At 38.0% G+C, this 20499-nt stretch overlaps 1 protein-coding gene across 1 annotated transcript in view; it reads right to left on the reverse strand.

Moving 5' to 3' along the window:
* Positions 1–505: 505 nt before the first annotated feature.
* Positions 506–20499, reverse strand: part of LOC128659715 (zinc finger protein OZF) — a 50766-nt gene continuing 30772 nt past the window's right edge. The window contains exons 5-6 of the mRNA XM_053713289.1: positions 12502–12591; positions 506–4107 (exon numbers count right to left, since the gene is read on the reverse strand). Of these exons, the coding sequence (XP_053569264.1) occupies positions 2981–4107; positions 12502–12591 (1217 nt within the window). The 3' untranslated portion in view covers positions 506–2980. The remainder of the gene's footprint in view (positions 4108–12501; positions 12592–20499) is intronic.

Consider the following 20499-nt stretch of genomic DNA (forward strand, 5'->3'; position numbering starts at 1 on the left):
TCCGTCGTTCATGCCCAGCGCTCTTAGGACGGTATGGGACGTCCTAACAGCGTGAAAGGGGTTAAAAAACGTGCTCCTAATGAGCATAGATATAATCTCCAATCAAGGATACCATAAGAATGAAGTAAACTGCATGTGCTAGCTAGGGGTTGCCATAGATATGGCCGGTATTTTTAAGGTTCAGTTCAATGTTGAAAATAAAAATTAAATACAGAAATAAAGATTCTATGATAGTGAAACTTCTATTAAGTGTGTTAGAATCTTATTATAAACCAATAATCATTTTAAATCAGTCCTAGTAGCTTTAGTTCCTGACTACTGTATAATTAGTTATGCAAATATATGCTAATACGCATGGCCGGTATTTTGTTTTCCAGAAAAGGTGACAACCATAATGCTATCTGAATCGCAAGCTTTTACTTTTGACTATTTCGAATATTATACATTTTACAACTAGATTGTCAATAAATACAAAATGTTAAAAAATGTCACCCAGAAATGCCAGTTTTTGAAACTTTTTTTTGTTTTAATATCATTCTTGGTAAATAACAGTTTGCTATTCATTTAGAAATGTTACAATTAAACAGTAAACTTCAGCAACAATTCAGTTTGCCAAACACATCAAAATTTGTATTCTAAAATGTCTTTTTCAGTGAAAAAATGTTAAACAAAAACGTAGAAAATAAAATGTTAACAATTTATAGATATATTATTTTAAAACCACACAAAACTCAGATTTCTAAGCAGTGTGACAATATTTTTTTCTATTTGAGGATACTTATCTCTAACTCAGATCAGGACAAAAGAATATATCGATGAGCTAAATAAGTATTATTATTATAATTAAAGGGAAAGTCTAGTCAAAATTAAAAACTTTCATGATTCAGTTAGGGCATGCAATTTTAAACAACTTTCAAATTTACTTTTATCATAAAATTTGCTTTGTTCCCTTAGTGGTATTTTTAAAAAGCTAAAGCTAGGTAGGCTCAAACTGATTTCTAAACCATTGGAAAACGCCTCTTAGATCAGAGCATTTTGAAAGTTTTTCCCAGTTAGACAGTACTAGTTCATGTGTGTCATATAGATAACATTGTGCTCACTCCTGTGAAATTATTTAGGAGTCTGCACTGATTGGCTAAACTGCATGTCTGTCAAAAGCACTGAGATAAGGGGGCAGTCTGCAGAGACTTAGATACAAGGTAAGCACAGAGGTATAAAGTATATTAATATAACTGTGTTGATTATGCAAAACTGAGGAATGGGTAATAAAGGGATTATCTATCTTTTTAAACAATAACAATTTTGGTGTAGACTGTCCCTTTAAACAATTGCTACACTCAGAAAATGGTGTTTAAGACCCTCAAATTGTATTTTGACACCAGTAATGAGGTAACTCATGACATATCTTGGTTGGAGGCTTTTGTTATATTGGCCTAACCCCTTTCTCCCTCAAAAAAAACAACACTGAAACTGTGAGGTATTTGTCATTGATACCAGAAGAAGGGAGAGACTAACCTATATATACTTGAGGTGAGAGGGGACACCCCACCTTAGTGCTTGTCTAGTATCACTAGGTTTCAACAAACCAAAAAAATGTTTCTGTTTATTTACTTTCATTATCAAAATTTGCACAATGTTTTTATATGTACACTTTCTGACGCACCAGCATCTACTGTGCAGTCACAGTATAGAAGTATATGATTTTTTTTTGTGATTGGCTAATGTCACAGGATACAAGGACAGGGAAAATGGATATAAACTTTAAATTTGTCAAAATAAATCTAATTTGACGTTTACATTAAAGGACCAGTCAACACATTAGATGTGCATAATCAACAAATGCAAGATAACAAGACAATGCAATAGCACTTAGTCTGAACTTCAAATGAGTAGTAGATTTTTTATAACAAATTTCAAAGTTATGTATATTTCCACTCCCCTTGTACCATGTGATAGCAATCAGCCAATCACAAATGCATATACGTATAGTCTGTGAATTCTTGCACATGCTCAGTAGGATCTGGTGACTCAAAAATTGTAAATATAAAAGACTGTGCACATTTCTTTTAATGGAAGTAAATTGGAAAGTTGTTTAAAATTACATGCTGTATCTGAATCATGAAAATTTAATAAAACCTGAGTGTCCCTTTAAGTGTTATTACATTGTCTTTTTATTGTGCATTTGTTTATTATGCAATTCTACTGTATTTAATGGGCATATAAAGAGGGGACACTGCTCTTAGAAAATGATCATTTAGATTTTATTTAATAGTGATCTTAGCGCCTGAAATATAATTTGCAATTTCAACTGCATTCACCTGCTACATAAAAGGGGCATACGGCCTTTAACTAATCAGATTATAATTGAAGCAGGAAGACCTATGGATTCCATGAAAGTCCTCCTTCCAACCATAATGTACAACCAGGTTTTCTTCTATTGTGACTGATAAACATACACATCCTAGCAGAACCATGCAACTTCTCATTATAGAGGGGATTTATTCCTTAAAACCAGAAACTTTTTTCTCTTGAAGCAGTTGCACTGCCCTTTACGCCCATATAAAATACCATCTTTCCCACAGCAATCATCTGTATCCTAGGTAGATATATAAACCATAACTTGACAAGTTAGATTCCCCTTGTTCACGGTTTCTCTAATTAAAATGGCAGAAAGCTATCCCAACCCTAAACCTCTCTGGTGTCTAGTGCTGCAGATGGACAACATTTCAATGCTTATCATATATATCTTAAACAGACGTGCTCATTTAAATAGGGTTAATTTGTCCCTAATTGTTGTCCCCTACAACAAAATGAGGAGAAGTCTCTTCCTTCAGGCATCAAACGTATATTGCAACGATCAGCTAAAAATAAGAAGGAAACCAGGAGGATATCTTCTACACAGCAGAAGACAACACTTCAGGGTTTTCTATACTAAAGAGGTTAAGGGTTTAGAAGAGACCCATTTTGTTTAAACCAGTTGTCAAGATTCTGTGCCTGGTTCTTCCGAAGTGTGTGTCTTATGGTGAGTTAGAAGCTGAACATATTGTGTAAAGCATTTGCCACATTCAGTACAGATGAAAGGCTTATTCTCTGTATGAAGCTTTTGGTGTCTTATGAGACATGACTTTTGCATAAAACACTTCCCACACTGTGTACACGTGAAAGACTTCTCCCCGGAGTGAATCTTTTCATGTGATCGGAGGTGACTCTTATCTACGAAACATTTCCCACACTCTTCACATGTGAAAGGCCTTTCTCCTGTATGAAGCTTTTCATGTCTTAGGAGAACAGACTTTTGTATAAAGCATTTCCCACACACCATACACTTGTAAGGCTTTTCCCCTGAATGAATCATTTTGTGCTTTATGAGAATGGATTTATAAGTAAAGCATTTTCCACAATCTGTACAAGAGAATGGCTTTTCTCCTGTGTGAATCCTTTTATGATAGGTGAGATTACTCTCTTGTGCAAAACATTTCCCACACTCCTTACATTTGAAAGGCTTCTCCCCTGTATGGAGCTTTTGATGTCTAAGAAGGATCGACTGGTTTATAAAACATTTCCCACAATCTGAGCACTTGAAGGGTTTCTCCCCTGTATGAAGCTTTTGGTGTTTTACTAGAACTGATTTTTGTATAAAACTTTTTCCACATATTGTACATGTGTAAGGCTTCTCCCCTGTGTGAATTCTTTGGTGTTTTAGGAGGTTCGACTTGCTTGAAAAGCATTTTCCACAATCAGGACAAGGAAATGGTTTCTCCCCTGTGTGGGTTCTCTCATGGCATGTGAGACTACTCTTATCTATGAAACATTTCCCACATACTGTGCACATAAAAGGCTTCTCCCCTGTATGAATTCTTTGGTGTAGTTGGAGACCGTACTTGCTTGTAAAGTATTTTCCACATTCTGTACAAGTAAATGATTTCTGTCCTGTGGAAATAATTTGTTTGGGTTGAATACTTTTCTTTTGTTTTAGTCTTTTTGAAGACTCACTAGAAGTGGAATGTTTCCTCTCTGTGGGAATCTTTTGGCGAGATTTATGTGGGCTCTGGGGTAGCAGTCTCATTTTTGTTGTTCTTCTCTGGTGTGTAATATTCAATCCATCATCTACAAAGAAAATAAATAAAAACAATAAAATGTTCTTAAGAAGCAACACAGTGTCCCACAAATATTTGTGGGGATGAATGGGGAGTAGCCTAATTAGGCATCTTTATTTCTGGGGCCAAGCACAGCTGTTTTGCTACTTACAGTATAAGAGTGGTACTTCCATCTAAATAAAGGAGACAGAGCAATATCTTCTGATGTCACTAAATAACTTTATCAATAAACACACTACTAATGTAATTAATGTGTAGGGCACATGGACTTTCCTTCTACTTGTGAGTTATCCTGTACCTTCTATACTTATGCATAGAGCGGTTCTGTGTGTATATACGTCTGTGCATGCATGTGTATAACATAAGTAGATACAACTTATCGGTTGTATCAGAATCTAATTGTGAATATTTACTGATAACATTTATATGAGATTGTGTATGTAGAATTCGTATGTATAAGTGTGCGAAACACATACATGTAGAAGGGAAACTGTATGTTTATGTACAAGATGGAAAACAGTTAAGACAGTGTGTTACATAAATATGTTAAATAAGTCAAGTTCATAGCATAGAGGTGTAGTTTCTGCAGAAAAACATAATTTATGTAAGAACTTACCTGATAAATTCATTTCTTTCATATTAGCAAGAGTCCATGAGCTAGTGACGTATGGGATATACATTCCTACCAGGAGGGGCAAAGTTTCCCAAACCTCAAAATGCCTATAAATACACCCCTCACCACACCCACAAATCAGTTTAACGAATAGCCAAGAAGTGGGGTGATAAGAAAAAAGTGCGAAAGCATAAAAAATAAGGAATTGGAATAATTGTGCTTTATACAAAAAAATCATAACCACCACAAAAAAAGGTGGGCCTCATGGACTCTTGTAATATGAAAGAAATGAATTTATCAGGTAAGTTCTTACATAAATTATGTTTTCTTTCATGTAATTAGCAAGAGTCCATGAGCTAGTGACGTATGGGATAATGACTACCCAAGATGTGGATCTTTCCACGCAAGAGTCACTAGAGAGGGAGGGATAAAATAAAGACAGCCAATTCCTGCTGAAAATAATCCACACCCAAAATAAAGTTTAAATGAAAACATAAGCAGAAGATTCAAACTGAAACAGCTGCCTGAAGTACTTTTCTACCAAAAACTGCTTCAGAAGAAGAAAACATCAAAATGGTAGAATTTAGTAAAAGTATGCAAAGAAGACCAAGTTGCTGCTTTGCAAATCTGATCAATCGAAGCTTCATTCCTAAACGCCCAGGAAGTAGAAACTGACCTAGTAGAATGAGCTGTAATCCTCTGAGACGGAGTTTTACCCGACTCAACATAGTCATGATGAATTAAAGATTTCAACCAAGATGCCATAGAAATGGCAGAAGCTTTCTGGCCTTTTCTAGAACCGGAAAAGATGACAAATAGACTAGAAGTCTTTCGGAAAGTCTTAGTAGCTTCAACATAATATTTCAAAGCTCTAACAACATCCAAAGAATGCAATGATTTCTCCTTAGAATTCTTAGGATTAGGGCATAATGAAGGAACTACAATTTCTCTACTAATGTTGTTGGAATCCACAACCTTAGGTAAAAATTCAAAAGAAGTTCGCAACACTGCCTTATCCGGATGAAAAATCAGAAAAGGAGACTCACAAGAAAGAGCAGATAATTCAGAAACTCTTCTAGCAGAAGAGATGGCCAAAAGAAACAAAACTTTCCAAGAAAGTAATTTAATGTCCAATGAATGCATAGGTTCAAACGGAGGAGCTTGAAGAGCCCCCAGAACCAAATTCAAACTCCAAGGAGGAGAAATTGACTTAATGACAGGTTTTATACGAACCAAGGCTTGTACAAAACAATGAATATCAGGAAGATTAGCAATCTTTCTGTGAAAAAGAACAGAAAGAGCAGAGATTTGACCTTTCAAGGAACTTGCGGACAAACCTTTATCTAAACCATCCTGAAGAAACTGTAAAATTCTCGGAATTCTAAAAGAATGCCAGGAAAAATGATGAGAAAGACACCAAGAAATATAAGTCTTCCAGACTCTATAATATATCTCTCTAGATACAGATTTACAAGCCTGTAACATAGTATTAATCACAGAGTCAGAGAAACCTCTTTGACCAAGAATCAAGCGTTCAATCTCCATACCTTTAAATTTAAGGATTTGAGATCCTGATGGAAAAAAGGACCTTGTGACAGAAGGTCTGGTCTTAACGGAAGAGTCCACGGTTGGCAAGAGGCCATCCGGACAAGATCCGCATACCAAAACCTGTGAGGCCATGCTGGAGCTACCAGCAGAACAAACGAGCATTCCTTCAGAATCTTGGAGATTACTCTTGGAAGAAGAACTAGAGGCGGAAAGATATAGGCAGGATGATACTTCCAAGGAAGTGATAATGCATCCACTGCCTCCGCCTGAGGATCCCGGGATCTGGACAGATACCTGGGAAGTTTCTTGTTTAGATGAGAAGCCATCAGATCTATTTCTGGAAGTTCCCACATTTGAAAAATCTGAAGAAATACCTCTGGGTGAAGAGACCATTCGCCCGGATGCAACGTTTGGCGACTGAGATAATCCGCTTCCCAATTGTCTATTCCTGGAATATGAACCGCAGAGATTAGACAGGAGCTGGATTCCGCCCAAACCAGAATTCGAGATACTTCTTTCATAGCCAGAGGACTGTGAGTCCCTCCTTGATGATTGATGTATGCCACAGTTGTGACATTGTCTGTCTGAAAACAAATTAACGATTCTCTCTTCAGAAGAGGCCAAGACTGAAGAGCTCTGAAAATTGCACGGAGTTCCAAAATATTGATCGGTAATCTCACCTCCTGAGATTCCCAAACCCCTTGTGCTGTCAGAGACCCCCACACAGCTCCCCAACCTGTAAGACTTGCATCTGTTGAAATTACAGTCCAGGTCGGAAGAACAAAAGAAGCCCCCTGAACTAAACGATGGTGATCTGTCCACCACGTCAGAGAGTGTCGTACAATCGGTTTTAAAGATATTAATTGAGATATCTTTGTGTAATCCCTGCACCATTGGTTCAGCATACAGAGCTGAAGAGGTCGCATGTGAAAACGAGCAAAGGGGATCGCGTCCGATGCAGCAGTCATAAGACCTAGAATTTCCATGCATAAGGCTACCGAAGGGAATGATTGTGACTGAAGGTTTCGACAAGCTGAAATCAATTTTAGACGTCTCTTGTCTGTCAAAGACAGAGTCATGGACACTGAATCTATCTGGAAACCCAGAAAGGTTACCCTTGTCTGAGGAATCAATGAACTTTTTAGTGAATTGATCCTCCAACCATGATCTTGAAGAAACAACACAAGTCGATTCGTATGAGATTCTGCTAAATGTAAAGACTGAGCAAGTACCAAGATATCGTCCAAATAAGGAAATACCACAATACCCTGTTCTCTGATTACAGACAGAAGGGCACCGAGAACCTTTGTAAAAATTCTTGGAGCTGTAGCTAGGCCAAACGGCAGAGCCACAAACTGGTAATGCTTGTCCAGAAAAGAGAATCTCAGGAACTGATAATGATCTGGATGAATCGGAATATGCAGATATGCATCCTGTAAATCTATTGTGGACATATAATGCCCTTGCTGAACAAAAGGCATGATAGTCCTTACAGTTACCATTTTGAACGTTGGTATCCTTACATAACGATTCAATATTTTTAGATCCAACTGGTCCGAAGGAATTCTCCTTCTTTGGTACAATGAAGAGATTCAAATAAAACCCCAGCCCCTGTTCCAGAACTGGAACTGGCATAATTACTCCAGCCAACTCTAGATCTGAAACACATTTCAGAAATGCTTGAGCTTTCACTGGATTTACTGGGACACGGGAAAGAAAAAATCTCTTTGCAGGAGGTCTTATCTTGAAACCAATTCTGTACCCTTCTGAAACAATGTTCTGAATCCAAAGATTGTGAACAGAATTGATCCAAATTTCTTTGAAAAAACGTAACCTGCCCCCTACCAGCTGAGCTGGAATGAGGGCCGCACCTTCATGTGGACTTAGAAGCTGGCTTTGCTTTTCTGGATTTATTCCAGACTGGAGATGGTTTCCAAACTGAAACTGCTCCTGAGGATGAAGGATCAGGTTTTTGTTCTTTGTTGAAACGAAAGGAACGAAAACGATTATTAGCCCTGTTTTTACCCTTAGATTTTTTATCCTGTGGTAAAAAAGTTCCTTTCCCACCAGTAACAGTTGAGATAATAGAATCCAACTGAGAACCAAATAATTTGTTACCCTGGAAAGAAATGGAAAGTAGAGTCGATTTAGAAGACATATCAGCATTCTAAGTTTTAAGCCACAAAGCTCTTCTAGCTAAAATAGCTAGAGACATAAACCTGACATCAACTCTGATAATATCAAAAATGGCATCACAGATAAAATTATTAGCATGTTGAAGAAGAAGAATAATATTATGAGAATCATGATCTGTTACTTGTTGCGCTAAAGTTTCCAACCAAAAAGTTGAAGCTGCAGCAACATCAGCCAATGATATAGCAGGTCTAAGAAGATTACCTGAACACAGATAAGCTTTTCTTAGAAAGGATTCAATTTTCCTATCTAAAGGATCCTTAAACGAAGTACCATCTGACGTAGGAATAGTAGTACGTTTAGCAAGGGTAGAAATAGCCCCATCAACTTTAGGGATTTTGTCCCAAAATTCTAATCTGTCAGACGGCACAGGATATAATTGCTTAAAACGTTTAGAAGGAGTAAATGAATTACCCAAATTATTCTATTCTCTGGAAATTACTTCAGAAATAGCACCAGGAACAGGAAAAACTTCTGGAATAACCACAGGAGATTTAAAGACCTTATCTAAACGTTTAGATTTAGTATCAAGAGGACCAGAATCCTCAATTTCTAAAGCAATTAGTACTTCTTTAAGTAAAGAACGAATAAATTCCATTTTAAATAAATATGAAGATTTATCAGCATCAACCTCTGAGACAGAATCCTCTGAACCAGAAGAGTCATTAGAATCAGAATGATGATGTTCATTTAAAAATTCATCTGTATAAAGAGAAGTTTTAAAAGATTTTTTATGTTTACTAGAAGGAGGAATAACAGACATAGCCTTCTTGATGGATTCAGAAACAAAATCTCTTATGTTATCAGGAACATTCTGAACATTAGATGTTGATGGAACTGCAACAGGTAATGGTACATTACTAAAGGAAATATTATCTGCATTAACAAGTTTGTCATGACAATTAATACAAACAACAGCTGGAGGAACAGCTACCAAAAGTTTACAGCAGATACACTTAGCTTTGGTAGTTCCAGCACCAGACAGCGATTTTCCTGAAGTATCTTCTGACTCAGATGCAACGTGAGACATCTTGCAATATGTAAGAGAAAAAAACAACATATAAAGCAAAATTGATCAAATTCCTTAAATGACAGTTTCAGGAATGGGAAAAAATGCCAAGGAACAACCTTCTAGCAACCAGAAGCAAAGAAAAATGAGACTTAAATAATGTGGAGACAAAGGCGACGCCCATATTTTTTTAGCGCCAAATAAGACGCCCACATTATTTGGCGCCTAAATGCTTTTGGCGCCAAAAATGACGCCACGTCCGGAACGCCGACACTTTTGGCGCAAAAGAACGTCAAAAAATGACGCAACTTCCGGCGACACGTATGACGCCGGAAACAGAAAAGATTTTTTGCGCCAAAAAAGTCAGCGCCAAGAATGAGCCTAACAGCCCACAGGGAAAAAAGTCAAATTTTTAAGGTAAGAAAAATAATTGATTCAAGAGCATTATCCCAAATATGAAACTGACTGTCTGAAAAGGAATGTTGAACATCCTGAGTCAAGGCAAATAAATGTTTGAATACATATATTTAGAACTTTATTAAAAAAGTGCCCAACCATAGCTTAGAGTGTCACAGAAAATAAGACTTACTTACCCCAGGACACTCATCTACATGTTTGTAGAAAGCCAAACCAGTACTGAAACGAAAATCAGCAGAGGTAATGGTATATATATAAGAGTATATCGTCGATCTGAAAAGGGAGGTAAGAGATGAATCTCTACGACCGATAACAGAGAACCTATGAAATAGACCCCGTAGAAGGAGATCATTGAATTCAAACAGGCAATACTCTCCTCACATCCCTCTGACATTCACTGCATGCTGAGAGGAAAACCGGGCTCCAACCTGCTGCGGAGCGCATATCAACGTAGAATCTAGCACAAACTTACTTCACCACCTCCATAGGAGGCAAAGTTTGTAAAACTGATTTGTGGGTGTGGTGAGGGGTGTATTTATAGGCATTTTGAGGTTTGGGAAACTTTGCCCCTCCTGGTAGGAATGTATATCCCATACGTCACTAGCTCATGGACTCTTGCTAATTACATGAAAGAAACACTAAAAATAACAGAAATTCAGGATTACAAATTTCTTATTAAAAGTAAGAATCATGAAAAACTCTCATTACCTGCTATTTGGCTACTATATGACAAAAGGAAAACCACTTAAAGGGCCATAATACCCAAATGTTTAAACACTTGAAAGTGATGCAGTATAGCTGTAAAAAGCTGACTAGAAAATATCACCTGAACATCTCTATGTAAAAAAGAAAGATATTTTGCCTAAAAAATCCCATTGTAAAGGACTTCTAAGCAACAAATCAGTAGGTCTGTCCCGGGACAGCGGAAGGAGCGAGCATTCGTGCACACTTATCATATTTCACCAATCAGTGTATGGAAGTTTACAATGAAATCTCATGAGAGTTAAGTGAAATCTCATGAGATCACAGTAAAATAATTCATGACCTCAGCACTGCTGATGCCGATTGGCTGCTGTTCGTTTCTTCATTTTTTTTAAAAAAAATGTTTACCTTCAGCTGGGCTGCAGCTGAATTATAACTTTTTACACAGAACTTACTCTGCTGAGCTGAGGAAGTTGTGAGGTAAAATATCTTCCTTTTTTACATAGAGATGCTCAGGTGATATTTTCCTGTCAGCTTTAAACAGTTATACTGCATCAGTTTCAAGTGATTTAGCATATGCGTATTATCTCCCTTTAACACTACCCATTAGATTTCTGTGTGAATTAATATTGTTCTTGAGAAACAATTTATCACTGTAACAAAAACAAAAGTGTTTCACATTAAACAGATGACCTTTAAATGAGGTAAGCAAATTCCAAACCTTATCCTGGAAGTCCTGGCTAGTGGCGAGCTGTCTCCCATAATTAAGCTCTATGGAAGTAGCAAAAATGACAGGGAGCACCTGACACTGACAAAAATGTTTTATGAAGTTCACCCAAATCAAATAAAAAATGATTGCACAAAGCAATTTTTAGGGGTTAAAAGTAGTAGGTGTGACGAGTTCTGATTGGAAGATAAAAAAAGAACCAATCATCAATAATCCAACATTTTTAATGAAGACTCAAGCAATAATCGAACAATTTGATAGCTCTAGTAACAGTACAGAAGATAGTAGTAAAACGGCTGGCATTCTTTAATCTACATGAGAACAATACATTACGACAGCTTATGGTCCCCTTTCAAAATTTGGAAATTAATTAGAATTTATCTAGGTCCGACTGGGCTCCCCCCCCCCACTTTCTTTCCCTCTCACCCTTCATACACTGATAACGTTTTGAGATATCTGTTTTGTTTGTAGTATTTAGGTTGAATGCTTTTGTTTTTTACTTATAACGAGGCAATGATATTTAATTATCTGGCTAATGTTCATGTAAATTATGCAAATCTGTGCCTAGAACAGTGGGAATACTGAATTATATTTTTAGGTTTTGAACTTTGTTAGAATAGGAGGCATTGAGACTTAATTATTTTGTTTTTTCTTTTTTACTGATATCATTGCATTTTCATTATCTGCATTTTTATATCTCTATATGATTTACGTCTTGAATTTATTCTGTTTTTTTTTGCATACAGAATTGTTGATGTCTGTGAAAAAACCTATAATAAAATAAAAAATACAGTGTGGAAATAAATAAATCAATCTAGTTTGCTGATTCTCCAGTGAAAAATGAATCACTAACTTGTGGTGAGTTGGATGCGTTCTAAAGTTCTGACAGCTGAACTCCATAGTGGACCTACTCAATAGACGGTCCTGGTGCCAAAAAATTGTAGTTGTCGTTCCATCCCTAGCTGCAATAGCCTAACAAACTCAGATCTTAAAAGGACAGTTTCTTACATATACTATTAGGATCACAAAAACATATCAATTTGGCCAAATAATATAGAAAATTAAACTTATGAATGAAAGTGACATTAATTTGGAAAGATAGTTCACACCCAGCATAGCGTTTAAACAAAGTTTACAAACACTTTAATAGGTACTGATAAAAGGACAGCACTAAAGTCCAAAAATAGGTGCTCACCATCATCTGGAGATCCAACTGTCACAATATTAATGGTCATATGATCCTCAATATCCAGCTCTTCTGGCTCTGACTTCACCTCTAAATTCTCTGTAAAAAAAGGACAAAATGTAATGAAAACCCATTGTGTACAGCAGGTAATAAGCCTCAAGGACATGGAATGAAACCCATTGTGTATAGCAGGTAATAAGCCTCAAGGACAAGGAATGAAACCCATTGTGTATAGCAGGTAATAAGCCTCAAGGACATGGAAAGAAACCCATTGTGTATAGCAGGTAATAAGCCTCAAGGACATAGAATGAAACCCATTGTGTATAGCAGATAATAAGCCTCAAGAACATGGAATGAAACCCATTGTGTATAGCAGGTAATAAGCCTCAAGGACAAGGAATGAAGCCCATTGTGTATAGCAGGTAATAAGCCTCAAGGACAAGGAATGAAACCCATTGTGTATAGCAGGTAATAAGCCTCAAGAACATGGAATGAAACCTATTGTGTATAGCAGGTAATAAGCCTCAAGGTCAAGGAATGAAACCCATTGTGTATAGCAGGTAAAAAAGCCTCAAGAACAAGGAATGAAACCCTTTGTGTATAGCAGGTAATAAGCCTCAAGGACAAGGAATGAAACCCATTGTGTATAGCAGGTAATAAGCCTCAAGGACAAGGAATGAAACCCATTGTGTATAGCAGGTAATAAGCCTCAAGAACAAGGAATGAAACCCATTGTGTATAGCAGGTAATAAGCCTCAAGGACATGGAATGAAACCCATTGTGTATAGCAGGTAATAAGCCTCAAGGAAAAGGAATGAAACCCATTGTGTATAGCAGGTAATAAGCCTCAAGGACAAGGAATGAAACATATTGTGTATAGCAGGTAATAAGCCTCAAGGACAAGGAATGAAACCCATTGTGTATAGCAGGTAATAAGCCTCAAGGACAAGGAATGAAACCCATTGTGTATAGCAGGTAATAAGCCTCAAGAACAAGGAATGAAACCCATTGTGTATAGCAGGTAATAAGCCTCAAGGATATGGAGTAAAACCCATTGTGTATAGCAGGTAATAAGCCTCAAGAACAAGGAATGAAACCCATTGTGTATAGCAGGTAATAAGCCTTAAGGACAAGGAATGAAACCCATTGTGTATAGCAGGTAATAAGCCTCAAGAACAAGGAATGAAACCCATTGTGTATAGCAGGTAATAAGCCTCAAGGACATGGAATGAAACCCATTGTGTATAGCAGGTAATAAGCCTCAAGGACAAGGAATGAAACCCATTGTGTATAGCAGGTAATAAGCCTCAAGGACAAGGAATGAAACCCATTGTGTATAGCAGGTAATAAGCCTCAATGACATGGATTGAAACCCATTGTATATAGCAGGTAATAAGTCTCAAGGACAATAAATGAAACCCATTGTATATAGCAGGTAATAACCCTCAAGGACAAGGAATGAAACCCATTGTGTATAGCAGGTAATAAGCCTCAAGGACATGGAATGAAACCCATTGTGTATAGCAGGTAATAAGCCTCAATGATATGGAATGAAACCCATTGTGTATAGCAGGTAATAAGCCTCAATGACATGGAATGAAACCCATTGTGTATAGCAGGTAATAAGCCTCAATGACATGGAATGAAACCCATTGTGTACAGCAGGTAATAAGCCTCAAGAACATGGAATGAAACCCATTGTGTACAGCAGGTAATAAGCCTCAAGGACAAGGAATGAAACCCATTGTGTATAGCAGGTAATAAGCCTCAAGGACAAGGAATGAAACCCATTGTGTATAGCAGGTAATAAGCCTCAAGAACAAGGAATGAAACCCATTGTGTATAGCAGGTAATAAGCCTCAAGGATATGGAGTAAAACCCATTGTGTATAGCAGGTAATAAGCCTCAAGAACAAGGAATGAAACCCATTGTGTATAGCAGGTAATAAGCCTCAAGGACAAGGAATGAAACCCATTGTGTATAGCAGGTAATAAGCCTCAAGGACAAGGAATGAAACCCATTGTGTATAGCAGGTAATAAGCCTCAAGAACAAGGAATGAAACCCATTGTGTATAGCAGGTAATAAGCCTCAAGGACATGGAATGAAACCCATTGTGTATAGCAGGTAATAAGCCTCAAGGAAAAGGAATGAAACCCATTGTGTATAGCAGGTAATAAGCCTCAAGGACAAGGAATGAAACATATTGTGTATAGCAGGTAATAAGCCTCAAGGACAAGGAATGAAACCCATTGTGTATAGCAGGTAATAAGCCTCAAGGACAAGGAATGAAACCCATTGTGTATAGCAGGTAATAAGCCTCAAGGACAAGGAATGAAACCCATTGTGTATAGCAGGTAATAAGCCTCAAGGATATGGAGTAAAACCCATTGTGTATAGCAGGTAATAAGCCTCAAGAACAAGGAATGAAACCCATTGTGTATAGCAGGTAATAAGCCTCAAGGACAAGGAATGAAACCATTGTGTATAGCAGGTAATAAGCCTCAAGGACAAGGAATGAAACCCATTGTGTATAGCAGGTAATAACCCTCAAGGACAAGGAATGAAACCCATTGTGTATAGCAGGTAATAAGCCTCAAGGACATGGAATGAAACCCATTGTGTATAGCAGGTAATAAGCCTCAAGGACATGGAATGAAACCCATTGTGTATAGCAGGTAATAAGCCTCAAGGACAAGGAATGAAACCCATTGTGTATAGCAGGTAATAAGCCTCAAGGACAAGGAATGAAACCCATTGTGTATAGCAGGTAATAAGCCTCAAGAACAAGGAATGAAACCCATTGTGTATAGCAGGTAATAAGCCTCAAGGACATGGAATGAAACCAATTGTGTATAGCAGGTAATAAGCCTCAAGGACAAGGAATGAAACCCATTGTGTATAGCAGGTAATAAGCCTCAAGGACAAGGAATGAAACCCATTGTGTATAGCAGGTAATAAGCCTCAAGGACATGGAATGAAACCCATTGTGTATAGCAGGTAATAAGCCTCAATGATATGGAATGAAACCCATTGTGTATAGCAGGTAATAAGCCTCAATGACATGGAATGAAACCCATTGTGTATAGCAGGTAATAAGCCTCAATGACATGGAATGAAACCCATTGTGTACAGCAGGTAATAAGCCTCAATGACATGGAATGAAACCCATTGTGTACAGCAGGTAATAAGCCTCAAGGACAAGGAATGAAACCCATTGTGTATAGCAGGTAATAAGCCTCAAGGACAAGGAATGAAACCCATTGTGTATAGCAGGTAATAAGCCTCAAGAACAAGGAATGAAACCCATTGTGTATAGCAGGTAATAAGCCTCAAGAACAAGGAATGAAACCCTTTGTGTATAGCAGGTAATAAGCCTCAAGGACAAGGAATGAAACCCATTGTGTATAGCAGGTAATAAGCCTCAAGGACAAGGAATGAAACCCATTGTGTATAGCAGGTAATAAGCTTCAAGAACAAGGAATGAAACCCATTGTGTATAGCAGGTAATAAGCCTCAAGGACATGGAATGAAACCCATTGTGTATAGCAGGTAATAAGCCTCAAGGAAAAGGAATGAAACCCATTGTGTATAGCAGGTAATAAGCCTCAAGGACAAGGAATGAAACATATTGTGTATAGCAGGTAATAAGCCTCAAGGACAAGGAATGAAACCCATTGTGTATAGCAGGTAATAAGCCTCAAGGACAAGGAATGAAACCCATTGTGTATAGCAGGTAATAAGCCTCAAGAACAAGGAATGAAACCCATTGTGTATAGCAGGTAATAAGCCTCAAGGATATGGAGTAAAACCCATTGTGTATAGCAGGTAATAAGCCTCAAGAACAAGGAATGAAACCCATTGTGTATAGCAGGTAATAAGCCTTAAGGACAAGGAATGAAACCCATTGTGTATAGCAGGTAATAAGCCTCAAGAACAAGGAATGAAACCCATTGTGTATAGCAGGTAATAAGCCTCAAGGACATGGAATGAAACCCATTGTGTATAGCAGGTAATAAGCCTCAAGGACAAGGAATGAAACCCATTGTGTATAGCAGGTAATAAGCCTCAAGGACAAGGAATGAAACCCATTGTGTATAGCAGGTAATAAGCCTCAATGACATGGATTGAAACCCATTGTATATAGCAGGTAATAAGTCTCAAGGACAATAAATGAAACCCATTGTATATAGCAGGTAATAACCCTCAAGGACAAGGAATGAAACCCATTGTGTATAGCAGGTAATAAGCCTCAAGGACATGGAATGAAACCCATTGTGTATAGCAGGTAATAAGCCTCAATGATATGGAATGAAACCCATTGTGTATAGCAGGTAATAAGCCTCAATGACATGGAATGAAACCCATTGTGTATAGCAGGTAATAAGCCTCAATGACATGGAATGAAACCCATTGTGTACAGCAGGTAATAAGCCTCAAGAACATGGAATGAAACCCATTGTGTACAGCAGGTAATAAGCCTCAAGGACAAGGAATGAAACCCATTGTGTATAGCAGGTAATAAGCCTCAAGGACAAGGAATGAAACCCATTGTGTATAGCAGGTAATAAGCCTCAAGAACAAGGAATGAAACCCATTGTGTATAGCAGGTAATAAGCCTCAAGGATATGGAGTAAAACCCATTGTGTATAGCAGGTAATAAGCCTCAAGAACAAGGAATGAAACCCATTGTGTATAGCAGGTAATAAGCCTCAAGGACAAGGAATGAAACCCATTGTGTATAGCAGGTAATAAGCCTCAAGGACAAGGAATGAAACCCATTGTGTATAGCAGGTAATAAGCCTCAAGAACAAGGAATGAAACCCATTGTGTATAGCAGGTAATAAGCCTCAAGGACATGGAATGAAACCCATTGTGTATAGCAGGTAATAAGCCTCAAGGAAAAGGAATGAAACCCATTGTGTATAGCAGGTAATAAGCCTCAAGGACAAGGAATGAAACATATTGTGTATAGCAGGTAATAAGCCTCAAGGACAAGGAATGAAACCCATTGTGTATAGCAGGTAATAAGCCTCAAGGACAAGGAATGAAACCCATTGTGTATAGCAGGTAATAAGCCTCAAGAACAAGGAATGAAACCCATTGTGTATAGCAGGTAATAAGCCTCAAGGATATGGAGTAAAACCCATTGTGTATAGCAGGTAATAAGCCTCAAGAACAAGGAATGAAACCCATTGTGTATAGCAGGTAATAAGCCTCAAGGACAAGGAATGAAACCCATTGTGTATAGCAGGTAATAAGCCTCAAGGACAAGGAATGAAACCCATTGTGTATAGCAGGTAATAACCCTCAAGGACAAGGAATGAAACCCATTGTGTATAGCAGGTAATAAGCCTCAAGGACATGGAATGAAACCCATTGTGTATAGCAGGTAATAAGCCTCAAGGACATGGAATGAAACCCATTGTGTATAGCAGGTAATAAGCCTCAAGGACAAGGAATGAAACCCATTGTGTATAGCAGGTAATAAGCCTCAAGGACAAGGAATGAAACCCATTGTGTATAGCAGGTAATAAGCCTCAAGAACAAGGAATGAAACCCATTGTGTATAGCAGGTAATAAGCCTCAAGGACATGGAATGAAACCAATTGTGTATAGCAGGTAATAAGCCTCAAGGACAAGGAATGAAACCCATTGTGTATAGCAGGTAATAAGCCTCAAGGACAAGGAATGAAACCCATTGTGTATAGCAGGCAATAAGCCTCAATGACATGGAATGAAACCCATTGTATATAGCAGGTAATAAGTCTCAAGGACAATAAATGAAACCCATTGTGTATAGCAGGTAATAACCCTCAAGGACAAGGAATGAAACCCATTGTGTATAGCAGGTAATAAGCCTCAAGGACATGGCATGAAACCCATTGTGTATAGCAGGTAATAAGCCTCAAGGACATGGCATGAAACCCATTGTGTATAGCAGGTAATAAGCCTCAATGACATGGAATGAAACCCATTGTGTATAGCAGGTAATAAGCCTCAATGACATGGAATGAAACCCATTGTGTACAGCAGGTAATAAGCCTCAAGCACATGGAATGAAACCCATTGTGTACAGCAGGTAATAAGCCTCAAGGACAAGGAATGAAACCCATTGTGTATAGCAGGTAATAAGCCTCAAGGACAAGGAATGAAACCCATTGTGTATAGCAGGTAATAAGCCTCAAGGACAAGGAATGAAACCTATTGTGTATAGCAGGTAATACGCCTCAAGGACAAGGAATGAAACCTATTGTGCATAGCAGGTAATAAGCCTCAAGGACAATGAATGAAACCCATTGTGTATAGCAGGTAATAAGCCTCAAGGACAAGGAATGAAACCCATTGTGTATATCAGGTAATAAGCCTCAAGGACATGGAATGAAACCCATTGTGTATAGCAGATAATAAGCCTCAAGGACATGGAATGAAACCAATTGTGTATAGCAGGTAATAAGCCTCAAGGATAAGGAATGAAACCCATTGTGTATAGCAGGTAATAAGCCTCAAGGACAAGGAATGAAACCTATTGTGTATAGCAGGTAATAAGCCTCAAGGACAAGGAATGAAACCCATTGTGTATAGCAGGTAATAAGCCTCAAGAACAAGGAATGAAACCCATTGTGTATAGCAGGTAATAAGCCTCAAGAACAAGGAATGAAACCCATTGTGTATAGCAGGTAATAAGCCTCAAGGACATGGAATGAAACCCATTGTGTATAGCAGGTAATAAGCCTCAAGGAAAAGGAATGAAACCCATTGTGTATAGCAGGTAATAAGCCTCAAGGACAAGGAATGAAACATATTGTGTATAGCAGGTAATAAGCCTCAAGAACAAGGAATGAAACCCATTGTGTATAGCAGGTAATAAGCCTCAAGGATATGGAGTAAAACCCATTGTGTATAGCAGGTAATAAGCCTCAAGAACAAGGAATGAAACCCATTGTGTATAGCAGGTAATAAGCCTCAAGGACAAGGAATGAAACCCATTGTGTATAGCAGGTAATAAGCCTCAAGGACAAGGAATGAAACCCATTGTGTATAGCAGGTAATAACCCTCAAGGACAAGGAATGAAACCCATTGTGTATAGCAGGTAATAAGCCTCAAGGACATGGAATGAAACCCATTGTGTATAGCAGGTAATAAGCCTCAAGGACATGGAATGAAACCCATTGTGTATAGCAGGTAATAAGCCTCAAGGATATGGCATGAAACCCATTGTGTATGGCAGGTAATAAGCCTCAATGACATGGAATGAAACCCATTGTGTATAGCAGGTAATAAGCCTCAATGACATGGAATGAAACCCATTGTGTACAGCAGGTAATAAGCCTCAAGAACATGGAATGAAACCCATTGTGTACAGCAGGTAATAAGCCTCAAGGACAAGGAATGAAACCCATTGTGTATAGCAGGTAATAAGCCTCAAGGACAAGGAATGAAACCCATTGTGTATAGCAGGTAATAAGCCTCAAGGACAAGGAATGAAACCTATTGTGTATAGCAGGTAATAAGCCTCAAGGACAATGAATGAAACCCATTGTGTATAGCAGGTAATAAGCCTCAAGGACAAGGAATGAAACCCATTGTGTATAGCAGGTAATAAGCCTCAAGGACAAGGAATGAAACCCATTGTGTATAGCAGGTAATAAGCCTCAAGAACAAGGAATGAAACCCATTGTGTATAGCAGGTAATAAGCCTCAAGGACATGGAATGAAACCCATTGTGTATAGCAGGTAATAAGCCTCAAGGACAAGGAATGAAACCCATTGTGTATAGCAGGTAATAAGCCTCAAGGACAAGGAATGAAACCCATTGTGTATAGCAGGTAATAAGCCTCAATGACATGGAATGAAACCCATTGTATATAGCAGGTAATAAGTCTCAAGGACAATAAATGAAACCCATTGTGTATAGCAGGTAATAACCCTCAAGGACAAGGAATGAAACCCATTGTGTATAGCAGGTAATAAGCCTCAAGGACATGGAATGAAACCCATTGTGTAT

This window comes from Bombina bombina, chromosome 5, assembly GCF_027579735.1.
Source record: "Bombina bombina isolate aBomBom1 chromosome 5, aBomBom1.pri, whole genome shotgun sequence".
NCBI classification, from domain to species: domain Eukaryota; kingdom Metazoa; phylum Chordata; class Amphibia; order Anura; family Bombinatoridae; genus Bombina; species Bombina bombina.